Below are 13,754 nucleotides of genomic sequence, written 5' to 3'. Positions count from 1 at the left end.
CCAGAAGTTGTTGTCTAGTCTGCATACTGATGATGGTGATGACATTTATAGCCAGAAGTTGTGGTGTCTAGTCTGCATACTGATGATGGTGATGACATCTTATAGCCAGAAGTTGTTGTGTCTAGTCTGCATACTGATGATGGTGATGACATCTTATAGCCAGAAGTTGTTGTCTAGTCTGCATACTGATGATGGTGATGACATCTTATAGCCAGAAGTTGGTGTGTCTAGTCTGCATACTGGTGATGACATCTTATAGCCAGAAGTTGTTGTCTAGTCTGCATACTGATGATGGTGATGACATTTTATAGCCAGAAGTTGTTGTGTCTAGTCTGCATACTGATGATAGTGATGACATCTTATAGCCAGAAGTTGTTGTGTCTAGTCTGCATACTGATGATGGTGATGACATCTTATAGCCAGAAGTTGTTGTGTCTAGTCTGCATACTGATGATGGTGATGACATCTTATAGCCAGAAGTTGTGTTTAGTCTGCATACTGATGATGGTGATGACATCTTATAGCCAGAAGTTGTTGTGTCTAGTCTGCATACTGATGATGGTGATGACATCTTATAGCCAGAAGTTGGTGTGTCTAGTCTGCATACTGGTGATGACATCTTATAGCCAGAAGTTGTTGTCTAGTCTGCATACTGATGATGGTGATGACATCTTATAGCCAGAAGTTGGGTGTGTCTAGTCTGCATACTGGTGATGACATCTTATAGCCAGAAGTTGTTGTCTAGTCTGCATACTGATGATGGTGATGACATCTTATAGCCAGAAGTTGTTGTGTCTAGTCTGCATACTGATGATGGTGATGACATCTTATAGCCAGAAGTTGTTGTGTCTAGTCTGCATACTGATGATGGTGATGACATCTTATAGCCAGAAGTTGTTGTGTCTAGTCTGCATACTGATGATGGTGATGACATCTTATAGCCAGAAGTTGGTGTGTCTAGTCTGCATACTGGTGATGACATCTTATAGCCAGAAGTTGTTGTCTAGTCTGCATACTGATGATGGTGATGACATCTTATAGCCAGAAGTTGTTGTCTAGTCTGCATACTGATGATGGTGATGACATCTTATAGCCATAAGTTGTTGTCTAGTCTGCATACTGGTGATGACATCTTATAGCCAGAAGTTGTTGTCTAGTCTGCATACTGATGATGGTGATGACATTTTATAGCCAGAAGTTGTGTCTAGTCTGCATACTGATGATAGTGATGACATCTTATAGCCAGAAGTTGTTGTGTCTAGTCTGCATACTGATGATGGTGATGACATCTTATAGCCAGAAGTTGTTGTGTCTAGTCTGCATACTGATGATGGTGATGATATCTTATAGCCAGAAGTTGGTGTGTCTAGTCTGCATACTGGTGATGACATCTTATAGCCAGAAGTTGTTGTCTAGTCTGCATACTGATGATGGTGATGACATCTTATAGCCAGAAGTTGGTGTGTCTAGTCTGCATACTGGTGATGACATCTTATAGCCAGAAGTTGTTGTCTAGTCTGCATACTGATGATGGTGATGACATCTTATAGCCAGAAGTTGTTGTGTCTAGTCTGCATACTGATGATAGTGATGACATCTTATAGCCAGAAGTTGTTGTGTCTAGTCTGCATACTGATGATGGTGATGACATCTTATAGCCAGAAGTTGGTGTGTCTAGTCTGCATACTGGTGATGACATCTTATAGCCAGAAGTTGTCTAGTCTGCATACTGATGATGGTGATGACATCTTATAGCCAGAAGTTGTTGTCTAGTCTGCATACTGATGATGGTGATGACATCTTATAGCCATAAGTTGTTGTCTAGTCTGCATACTGGTGATGACATCTTATAGCCATAAGTTGTTGTCTAGTCTGCATACTGATGATGGTGATGACATCTTATAGCCATAAGTTGTTGTCTAGTCTGCATACTGGTGATGACATCTTATAGCCATAAGTTGTTGTCTAGGCTGCATACTGTATACTGTTGATGTTGACATCTTAGATGACTGTACTTATCTAGTGAAGGTTCATAAGAATCTCTGGCAGACTAGGGCTGCATCCCAAATTGTACCCTTTTCCCTAAGTAGTGACCTATATAGGGAATAGGATGCCATTTGGGACAAAGCCTAACTCATAATTGCTTGGGTGATGGTTCTTATCTGTTACCATAGCAACAAGCGAGGTAAAAATCATTTCCTTATGTAATCACCATCATCCGCTGTTCTAAAAGACCTCCTCCATTTCCTCCAGCTCAGTCAATGGTGTGACATACACACACATACCCACACGCACATACCCAAGCACACGCGCACACACACAAACACAAACACAAACACGCCGCAATGAGTGTGTGTCTGTTGTGTGTTAGTAGATCCATTCAAGAAGAGGGAAATGCAGTCAGTCACAAAAGCACCTTCACATCACTTTCAGACCCAATTTTCAATAGAGTGTATCTACTTTCACTCTCTGAGGAATGTGTTGATCTCCAGTCAGTGCTGCCACCTTTGTGTGAGGGAGCGGGCGAAAGGAGACAGAGGAATAATATATTGGTACTTCACTTCACAAACTCACACTCATCTTCCTGCAAGAGGTCTAACACACACACACTGCAGAGAGCATTAAAGAACCCAAAACAGGCCCCATCTACCTCAAAACAGGCCCCATCTACCTCAAAACAGTCCCCATCTACCTCAAAACAGGCCCCATCTACCTCAAAACAGTCCCCATCTACCTCAAAACAGTCCCCATCTACCTCAAAACAGTCCCCATCTACCTCAAAACAGTCCCCGTCTACCTCAAAACAGTCCCCATCTACCTCAAAACAGTCCCCATATACCTCAAAACTGTCCATTTCTACCTCAGCCCCGTCCCCATCTACCTCAGCCCCGTCCCCATCTACCTCAGACAAGTCCCTATCTACAGTGCATTCGGAAAGTATTCAGACCCCTTGACTTTTTCCACATTTTGTTACATTACAGCCTTATTCTAAAATGGATTAAAAAAAGAAATCCTTATCAATCTACACACAATACCCCATAATGACAAAGCGAAAACGGGTTTCTAGAAATATATATCTATATATAGATAAAAATATACCTTATTTACATAAGTATTATGACCCTTTGCTATGAGACTCGAAATTCAACTCCGGTGCATCCTGTTTCCATTGATCATCCTTGAGATGTTTCTACAACTTCATTGGAGTCCACCTGTCGTAAATTCAATTGATTGGACATGATTTGGAAAGGCACTCACCTATCTATTAAAGGTCCCACAGTTGACAGTGCATGTCAGAGCAAAAACCTCCAAGACAGGATTGTGTCGATGCACAGATCTGGGGAAGGGTACCAAAACATTTCTGCAGCATTGAAGGTCCCCAAGAACTCAGTGGCCTCCATCATTCTTAAATGGAAGAAGTTTGGAACCACCAAGACTCTTCCTAGAGCTGACTGCCCGGCCAAACTAAGCAATCGGGGGAGAAGGGCCTCGGTCAGGGAGGTGACCAAGAACCCAATGGTCACTCTGACAGAGCTCCAGAGTACCTCTGTGGAGATGGGAGAACCTTCCAGAAGGACAACCATCTCTGCAGCACTCCACCAATCAGGCCTGTATGGTAGAGTGGCCAGACGGAAGCCACTCCTCAGTAAAAGGCACATGACAGCCCGCTTGGAGTTTGCCAAAAAGGCACCTAAAGACTCTCAAACCATGAGAAACAAGATTCTCTGGCCTGATGAAACCAAGATTGAACTCTTTGGCCTGAATGCAAAGCGTCATGTCTGGAGGAAACCTGGCACCATTCAGCTGCAGGGACTGGGAGACTAGTCAGGATCGAGGGAAAGATGAACGGAGCAAGGTACAGAGAGATCCTTGATGAAAACCTTCTCCAGAGCGCTGAGGACCTCAGACTGGGGCGAAGGTTCACCTTCCAACAGGTCAACGACCCTAAGCACATAGCCAAGACAACACAGGAGTGGTTTCGGGACAAGTCTCTGAATGTCCTTGAGTGACCCAACCAGAGCCCGGACTTAAACCTGATCAAACATCTCTGGAGAGACCTGAAAATAGCTGTGCAGCGACGCTCCCCATCCAACCTGACAGAGCTTGAGAGGATTTGCAGAGAAGAATGGGAGAAACTCCCCAAATAGATGTGTGCCAAGCTTGTAGCGTCATACCCAAGAAGACTCAAGGCTGTAATTTCCGCCAAAGGTGCTTCAACAAAGTACTGAGTAAAGGGTCTGAATACTTATGTAAATGTGTTATTTCAGTTTTGTATTTTTTATAAATCTTCAAACATTTCTAAAAACCTGTTTTCGCTTTGTCATTATGGGGTATTGTGTGTAGATTGATGAGGGAAAAAATAAATGTAATCAATTTTAGAATAAGGCTGTAACGTAACAATGTGGAAAAAGTCAAGGGGTCTGAATACTTTCCGAATGCACTGTACCTCAGACCAGTCCCTATCTACCTCAGACCAAATAGTATTTTTAAAGCAGCCAGGTCTGTGTCTATCTACTGAATAAATTATTCATCACAGAAGTTTTAAGTGGTATAGAGAGACAAATTATCATGCAGACACTGTCTCCTCCATTGTGTGTGTGTGTGTGTTACCAGTCATGGGGTCCTTAGCTAGCTGTATTTATAGTGCCAGGGCCTCTCAGGTCCACTTTAGCTTGAGTTCCCTCTTTCCTGTCCCCCACTAAAGAAAACAACACACACTTAACCACTTATACTGCAGTGACCTGTGTGTCTGTCTGTCTATGTGGAAACATCAGAGGACCTTTTTGCATGCCGATACTAAAAGTCTTCAGTAATAGTTATCATATAATTTAACATGCTTGATCACTTACCACTCATTCTGTCTATCCTTCTGTCTCCTGACTGAGGGCTGTTATTTGCTATGTTGTACTGCAAACAAATGAATCACATCCTCTCTCTCTCCCCCCACTCTCTCTCTCTCCCCCACTCTCTTCCCCCCCTTCTCTCTCTCTCCATCTTCCTCTCTCTCTCTCTCCTTCTCTCTCTCTCCCCCCTCTCTCTCCCCTCTCTCTCCCCCACCTCTCTCTCTCCCCTCTGTTTCCCCCCACCTCTCTCTCTCTCCATCCTCCTCTCTCTCTCCTTCTCTCTCTCTCCCCCACCTCTCTCTCTCCCCTCTCTCTCTCCCCCACCTCTCTCTCTCCCCTCTCTCTCTCTCCCCACTCTCTTCCCCCTCCTTCTCTCTCTCTCCATCCTCCTTCTCTCTCTCTCCATCCTCCTCTCTCTCCTTCTCTCTCTCTGCCCCCCTTTCTCTCTCTCTCTCTCCCCCTCTCTCTCTCTCCTCTCTCTCTCCCCCTCTTTCTCTCTCTCCCCATCTCCCCCCTCCCCACCAGTACCTGACTAAGGGTTGTGAGACCTCTGAGATGACACTGCGTCGTAACGGGCTGGGCCAGCTGGGCTTCCACGTCAACTACGAGGGCATCGTGGCAGAGGTGGAGTCGTACGGGTACGCCTGGCAGGCGGGGCTGAGGCAGGGCAGCCGATTGGTCGAAATCTGCAAAGTATGTCATTTGAAGTTGTAGATTTCATTGTGTCATTGGATAATTATTGTGTACCATATAATGGTATTCCGTATAAAATAAACAATTTTGTCAAGGTTGCCGTGGCGACTCTGACCCACGAGCAGATGATTGACCTACTGAGGACGTCGGTCACCGTCAGGGTGGTCATCATACCCCCGCACGAAGACGCTACCCCACGCAGGTGTGTGTCTGAGGGGGTGTGTATGTGTTTATCTGAGGGGGTGGGTGTGTGTGTGTGATGTCAGTGATGATCAGATTGGTGATTGTGAGGTCATCATCATGTCAACCATGTGTGTAGTCTTACCTGACCCCCTCTCTCTCCCTCCCCCTCTCTTCCTCCCCCTCTCTCTTCCTCCCCCCTCTCTTCCTCCCCCTCTCATCCCTCCCCCTCTCTCTCCCTCCCCCTCTCTTCCTCCCCCTCTCTTCCTCCCCCTCTCTTCCTCCCCCTCTCTCTTCCTCCCCTCTCTCTTCCTCCCCCTCTCTCTCCTCCCTCTCTCTTCCTCCCCTCTCTCTTCCTCCCCCTCTCTCTCCCCCCCCTCTCTTCCTCCCCCTCTCTCTCCCTCCCCCTCTCTTCCTCCCCCTCTCTTCCTCCCCCTCTCTCTTCCTCCCCTCTCTCTACCTCCCCCTCTCTACCCCCCTCTCTACCCCTATACCTCCCCCTCGCTCTTCCTCCCCCCTCTCTTCCTCCCCCCTCTCTTCCTCCCCCTTTCTTCCTCTCCCTCTCTTCCTCTTCCTCTCCCTCTCTCTCCTCCCTCTCTCTCCTCCCTCTCGCTCTTCCTCTCCCTCTCTCTCCTCCCCTCGCTCTTCCTCCCCCTCTCTCTTCATCCCCCTCTCTTCCTCTCCCTCCCTCTCTCTCTTCCTCGCCCTCTCTTCCTCTTCCTCTCCCTCTCTTCCTCCCTCTCACTTTCTCTCCCTCTCTCTCCTCCCTCTCTCTCTACAGAGGTTGCTCTGAGCTCTACCGTATGCCAGTGGTGGAGTATAAGGGTAGTGGTGAGAGCGGTTCGTTTGACTACAAGTTCCCGTTCCGCAGCAAAGACAACAAGTGGCAGAGAACCTCCAGTAGTCCCCAGCAGTCCCTGATGGCCTCCCCCCAGCCGCACACCCCCAACCGGGCCGTTAGCCTGGGGAGCTCTGGGGGGAAGACCCTGTCTGCTGAACGCCCAGAGAGGAACGCTGCTATACCACGCAGTGTCAGTAGTGATGGACGTCCACTGGATACCAAGAGGTAAGGGAGAGGAGAGGAGGGAGGAAGAGGAAATAAAAGATTGCTGCTTTGACAACATTAGATTGCTCCTTTCATGTCAATAAAGTTAGTTTGAATTTGGGAGGGGGAAGGGTGAGAGGGTTAATGTATTCTCTCTGTATCTCCTAATTGTTTTATGTAGTATTTCTTCTTCTCTGGTAACCCCCCCCCCCTCCAGAATGTCTCCAGGCAGTGAGAACTATGCCCTATCCTCTTCTCTGGCACTGGGTCGTTCTCCTCACAACCGCTCTTCCCCCTCCAACCTCTCCTGCTCCAGTGACACCTCACAGGGCTCACAGCACTGGAGGACTCAGAAGTCCATGCCTGAGGGGTAAGAGATGGAGTGTGTGGGTGCGTCACCTGTAGCAAGACGTAACACAGAGCCCTTTATGTAAAAGTTAAGGAAGTGGTTAAACGCCGTTGAAATGGGAGGAAAAACTTGGAAAGGAAGCACTATATCCAATAACAATTATTTAAGATTTTTCCATTTGAAAACGCTGTGGTGCAGCCTGTTGACCAGCTTGTGTCCGTTACATAGAGGCCGACCTTCAACTTCCTCACGGCTCTGTCCATGGATTGTATTCGTCGCAAATGGCAGCCTTATTCCCTAAATAGCGCCCTACTTTCCCTATATAGTGCCCTACTTTCCCTAAATAGTGCCCTACTTCCCCTAAATACTGCCCTACTTTCCCTATATAGTGCCCTACAAATTAGGGAATAGTGTGCCATTTGGTACATTGCCCATGACTTAGTCCGTGCAGAGGGAGCAACTTCCGCCCACAACTCTGCTTTTCAATTTACCTTACATTCATTGTCTTTATCTTTCTAATCTTACTATGGACAGCACATGTTATGTTAACAGGAAACGACGTGTCTGCCGTTATGTTCTGTGGACGACATGATGTCGTAAAATGTTATTAAATTAGTTGTTTTCCTGTGTGTGTGTGTGTGTGTGTACATGCGTGCACGTTCTAGGTTTGGAGAACGCAGACAACACTCCCCTTTGTCTACAGAGCGACAGGTGGTAGGAGAAGGTGGGGCTAGTGGCAAGTCCACACCTAATTGGCCGAGAGTGGAGGAAGGGGGCGGGCCCGACAGAGGTTCTACAGGTGAGATTGACCATATGGGAGAGAGATTTGCTACTATAGAAAGAAAAGACAGCTTAATTCCTATTCCCACATATACAGATGTTTGGCTGCAATAATGTCCATGCTATCATAGTACTAGAAGGAGCAGTGGATTAGGGCTGCGTTCTAAAGGCTAATGTGGATATTGGACCATAGTGATGTAATGGTCGAATAGAAACCTCCAATAAAAGATGATACACTGTAGAACATATGACTGTGGTATGTCAGATGTTGAGTACTTTCAATGCATACATACACCTACTCCTAAACATACCTTACTCTGTTAAATGCATCTGTTGAGCATGAATCCATCAGTCTGGTAGCCTGCTGTGTTAAAACTTTGCCTCTGTCGCATTTAGTATTTATCGGGCTGGTACATTACGTTTGAAGTTAAGCGGGAGGGAGAGGGAGGGAGGGAGAGGGAGGGAGGGAGGGAGGGAGGGAGGGAGGGAGGGAGGGAGAGGGAGAGAGAGAGTCTGTCAGTAGTACTTTCCCATGGCTCTTTCTGTATGAAACGGCTGTTGGCTTTGACAGCACTGACAGTCCTTCTCTTCCTCCATTCTCCTCTTCTTCCTGTCAGTACACTTCCACACTGATCTCGACAAACCATTTCTGTAAGGACCTCGCTTTGTGCAAGGGGGGCATTGTCATGCTGAAACAGGAAAGGACCTTCCCCAAACTATTGCCACAAAGTTGGAAGCACAGAATCGTCTCAAATGTCATTGTATGCTGCAGTGTTAAGATTTCTCTTCACTGGAACTAAGGTGCCTAGCCTGAACCATGAAAAACTGACCCAGACCATTATTCCTCATCAACCAAACTTTACAGTTGGCACTATGCATTGGGGCAGGTAGCGTTCTCCAGACATCCGCCAAACCCAGATTAGTTTTTCAGAGAAGAGGATGAGAGAGATTGAGGGGTCAAGAGGTCAGAGAAGAGAAGAGGATGAGAGAGATTGAGGGGTCAAGAGGTCAGAGAAGAGGATGAGAGAGATTGAGGGGTCAAGAGGTCAGAGAAGAGGATGAGAGAGATTCATCACTTCAGAGAACGCATTTCCACTGCTCCAGTGTCCAATGGCGCAGGTTTTACACCACTCCAGCCGACACTTGGCATTGCACATGGTGATCTTAGGCTTGTGTGCAGCTGCTTGGCCATGGAAACCCATTTCATGAAGCTCCCGACGAACAGTTATTGTGCTAACGTTGCTTCCAGAGGCAGTTTGGAACTCGGTAGTGAGTGTTGCAACCGAGGACAGGTCCCGTTCTGTGAGCTTGTGTGGCCTACCACTTCGCGGCTTAGCCGTTGTTTCTCCTAGACGTTTCCACTTCCACAATAACAGCACTTACAGTTGACCGGGGCTGCTGTAGCAGGGTAGATATTTGACGAACTGACTTGTTTGAAAGATGGCATCCTATGGTCGGTGCCATATTGAAAGTCACTGACCTCTTCAGTACGGCCATTCTACTGCCAATGTTTGTCTATGGAGATTGCATGTCTGTGTGCTTGATTTTATACACCTGTCAGCAACAGGTGGGGCTGAAGTAGGCTAATCCACTAATTTGAAGGGGTTTCCAAATACTGCTGTATATACAGTGTATATAGTTTACCTCTTTCTATTCCTTTATATCCACCTTTCTTACTTTTCCTTTCTTTCTCTCTCTCTCTTTCTTTCTCTCATTTCTCTCCTTTTCTCTTTGTTCAAGGCTCTCTGTAGGGAAATGAAAAACAGAAATGCCTCTCTTTCCTGTCGGTACAGTTGTGTAACCCACTGTGTGTCTCTCTCTCTCTCCCGTTTAGCTTTTCATTGGTCCCTCTGTCCTGTCGGTACAGTTGTGTAACCCACTGTGTGTCTCTCTCTCTCTCTCCCGTTTAGCTTTTCATTGGTCCCTCTGTCCTGTCGGGACAGTTGTGTAACCCACTGTGTGTCTCTCTCTCTCTCTCCCGTTTAGCTTTTCACTGGTCCCTCTGTCCTGTCGGGACAGTTGTGTAACCCACTGTGTGTCTCTCTCTCTCTCTCCCGTTTAGCTTTTCATTGGTCCCTCTGTCCTGTCGGGACAGTTGTGTAACCCACTGTGTGTCTCTCTCTCTCTCTCCCGTTTAGCTTTTCATTGGTCCCTCTGTCCTGTCGGTACAGTTGTGTAACCCACTGTGTGTCTCTCTCTCTCCCGTTTAGCTTTTCACTGGTCCCTCTGTCCTGTCGGGACAGTTGTGTAACCCACTGTGTGTCTCTCTCTCTCTCCCGTTTAGCTTTTCACTGGTCCCTCTGTCCCTGTCGGGACAGTTGTGTAACTCCACTGTGTCTCTCTCTCTCTCTCCCGTTTAGCTTTTCATTGGTCCCTCTGTCCTGTCGGGACAGTTGTGTAACCCACTGTGTGTCTCTCTCTCTCTCTCCCGTTTAGCTTTTCATTGGTCCCTCTGTCCTGTCGGTACAGTTGTGTAACCCACTGTGTGTCTCTCTCTCTCTCCCGTTTAGCTTTTCATTGGTTTCCACTCAGTTTCTGACCACTGTTCTGTCTGGAATATGTGGTTCTTACAGCTGTAGATGACTCAGTTCTCACCCAATATATCCAAACCCATTTTCAGCCCATTCAACCCAGTCCAGTATAACTAAACCCAGTCCAACCCACCCCAGTCCAGTATAACTAAACCCAGTCCAACCCACCCCAGTCCAGTATAACTAAACCCAGTCCAACCCACCCCAGTCCAGTATAACTAAACCCAGTCCAACCCACCCCAGTCCAGTATAACTAAACCCAGTCCAACCCACCCCAGTCCAGTATAACTAAACCCAGTCCAGTATAACTAAACCCAGTCCAACCCACCCTAGTCCAGTATAACTAAACCCAGTCCAACCCACCCCGTCCAGTATAACTAAACCCAGTCCAACCCACCCCAGTCCAGTATAACTAAACCCAGTCCAGTATAACTAAAACCCAGTCCAACCCACCCCAGTCCAGTATAACTAAACCCAGTCCAACCCACCCCAGTCCAGTATAACTCAAACCCAGTCCAGTATAACTAAACCCAGTCCAACCCACCCCGGGTCCAGTATAACTAAACCCAGTCCAACCCACCCCAGTCAGTATAACTAAACCCAGTCCAACCCACCCCAGTCCAGTATAACTAAACCCAGTCCAACCCACCCCAGTCCAGTATAACTAAACCCAGTCCAACCCACCCCGGTCCAGTATAACTAAACCCAGTCCAACCCACCCCAGTCCAGTATAACTAAACCCAGTCCAACCCACCCCAGTCCAGTATAACTAAACCCAGTCCAGTATAACTAAACCCAGTCCAACCCACCCTAGTCCAGTATAACTAAACCCAGTCCAACCCACCCCAGTCCAGTATAACTAAACCCAGTCCAACCCACCCCGTCAGTATAACTAAACCCAGTCCAGTATAACTAAACCCAGTCCAACCCACCCCAGTCCAGTATAACTAAACCCAGTCCAACCCCCCCAGTCCAGGTATAACTAAACCCAGTCCAGTATAACTAAACCCAGTCCAACCCACCGGTCCAGTATAACTAAACCCAGTCCAACCCACCCCAGTCCAGTATAACTAAACCCAGTCCAACCCACCCCAGTCCAGTATAACTAAACCCAGTCCAACCCACCCCAGTCCAGTATAACTAAACCCAGTCCAACCCACCCCGGTCCAGTATAACTAAACCCAGTCCAACCCACCCCAGTCCAGTATAACTAAACCCAGTCCAACCCACCCCAGTCCAGTATAACTAAACCCAGTCCAACCCACCCCAGTCCAGTATAACTAAACCCAGTCCAACCCACCCCAGTCCAGTATAACTAAACCCAGTCCAGTATAACTAAACCCAGTCCAACCCACCCTAGTCCAGTATAACTAAACCCAGTCCAACCCACCCCAGTCCAGTATAACTAAACCCAGTCCAACCCACCCCAGTCCAGTATAACTAAACCCAGTCCAGTATAACTAAACCCAGTCCAACCCACCCCAGTCCAGTATAACTAAACCCAGTCCAACCCACCCCAGTCCAGTATAACTAAACCCAGTCCAGTCCACCCACCCGGTCCAGTATAACTAAACCCAGTCCAACCCACCCCAGTCAGTATAACTAAACCCAGTCCAACCCACCCCAGTCCAGTATAACTAAACCCAGTCCAACCCCCCCCAGTCCAGTATAACTAAACCCAGTCCAACCCACCCCAGTCCAGTATAACTAAACCCAGTCCACCAGTATAACTAAACCCAGTCCAACCCACCGGTCCAGTATAACTAAACCCAGTCCAACCCACCCCAGTCCAGGTATAACTAAACCCAGTCCAACCCACCCCAGTCCAGTATAACTAAACCCAGTCCACCCCACCCCAGTCCAGTATAACTAAACCCAGTCCAACCCACGGTCCAGTATAACTAAACCCAGTCCAACCCACCCCAGTCCAGTATAACTAAACCCAGTCCAACCCACCCCCGTCCAGTATAACTAAACCCAGTCCAGTATAACTAAACCCAGTCCAACCCACCCTAGTCCAGTATAACTAAACCCCAGTCCAACCCACCCCAGTCCAGTATAACTAAACCCAGTCCAACCCACCCCAGTCCAGTATAACTAAACCCAGTCCAGTATAACTAAACCCAGTCCAACCCACCCCAGTCCAGTATAACTAAACCCAGTCCAACCCACCCCAGTCCAGTATAACTAAACCCAGTCCAGTATAACTAAACCCAGTCCAACCCACCCCGGTCCAGTATAACTAAACCCAGTCCAACCCACCCCAGTCCAGTATAACTAAACCCAGTCCAACCCACCCCAGTCCAGTATAACTAAACCCAGTCCAACCCACCCCTAGTCCGGTATAACTAAACCCAGTCCAACCCACCCCGGTCCAGTATAACTAAACCCAGTCCAACCCACCCCAGTCCAGTATAACTAAACCCAGTCCAGTATAACTAAACCCAGTCCAACCCACCCTAGTCCAGTATAACTAAACCCAGTCCAACCCACCCCAGTCCAGTATAACTAAACCCAGTCCAGTATAACTAAACCCAGTCCAACCCACCCCGGTCCAGTATAACTAAACCCAGTCCAACCCACCCCAGTCCAGTATAACTAAACCCAGTCCAACCCACCCCAGTCCAGTATAACTAAACCCAGTCCAACCCACCCCAGTCCAGTATAACTAAACCCAGTCCAACCCACCCCAGTCCATTATAACTAAACCCAGTCCAACCCACCCTAGTCCAGTATAACTAAACCCAGTCCAACCCACCCCAGTCCAGTATAACTAAACCCAGTCCAACCCACCCTAGTCCAGTATAACTAAACCCAGTCCAACCCACCCCAGTCCAGTATAACTAAACCCAGTCCAACCCACCCCAGTCCAGTATAACTAAACCCAGTCCAACCCACCCCGGGTCCAGTATAACTAAACCCAGTCCAACCCACCCCAGTCCAGTATAACTAAACCCAGTCCAACCCACCCCAGTCCAGTATAACTAAACCCAGTCCAACCCACCCCGGTCCAGTATAACTAAACCCAGTCCAACCCACCCCAGTCCAGTATAACTAAACCCAGTCCAACCCACCCCAGTCCAGTATAACTAAACCCAGTCCAGTATAACTAAACCCAGTCCAGTATAAGCCACAGATATCCTGTAAATCTATATGTAATTGTATGATTTCAGCCCAGTGCTGGCCAGTCCAGTTCAGCCAAGCCTCACTCAATCTGTCTCATCCTCCTTTAATTTCTTCTCTGACCTCTTGACCCCTCAATCTCTCTCATCCTCTTCTCTGACCTCTTGACCCCTCAATCTCTCTCATCCTCTTCTCTGACCTTTTGACCC

General features: G+C 47.7%; 1 protein-coding gene across 1 annotated transcript in view; it reads left to right on the top strand.

The window, feature by feature from the left end:
* LOC121548642 (signal-induced proliferation-associated 1-like protein 1) overlaps positions 1-13,754 on the top strand; it is a 71,201-nt gene that overhangs the window by 41,508 nt on the left and 15,939 nt on the right. The window contains exons 11-15 of the mRNA XM_041860161.2: positions 5,370-5,537; positions 5,633-5,739; positions 6,499-6,783; positions 6,980-7,132; positions 7,777-7,910. Of these exons, the coding sequence (XP_041716095.2) occupies positions 5,370-5,537; positions 5,633-5,739; positions 6,499-6,783; positions 6,980-7,132; positions 7,777-7,910 (847 nt within the window). The remainder of the gene's footprint in view (positions 1-5,369; positions 5,538-5,632; positions 5,740-6,498; positions 6,784-6,979; positions 7,133-7,776; positions 7,911-13,754) is intronic.

Source organism: Coregonus clupeaformis, chromosome 33 (assembly GCF_020615455.1).
Source record: "Coregonus clupeaformis isolate EN_2021a chromosome 33, ASM2061545v1, whole genome shotgun sequence".
Lineage (NCBI taxonomy): Eukaryota > Metazoa > Chordata > Actinopteri > Salmoniformes > Salmonidae > Coregonus > Coregonus clupeaformis.
The sequence above is the reverse complement of the archived record's forward strand: the minus strand, read 5'-3'. Positions and strand labels throughout refer to the sequence as shown.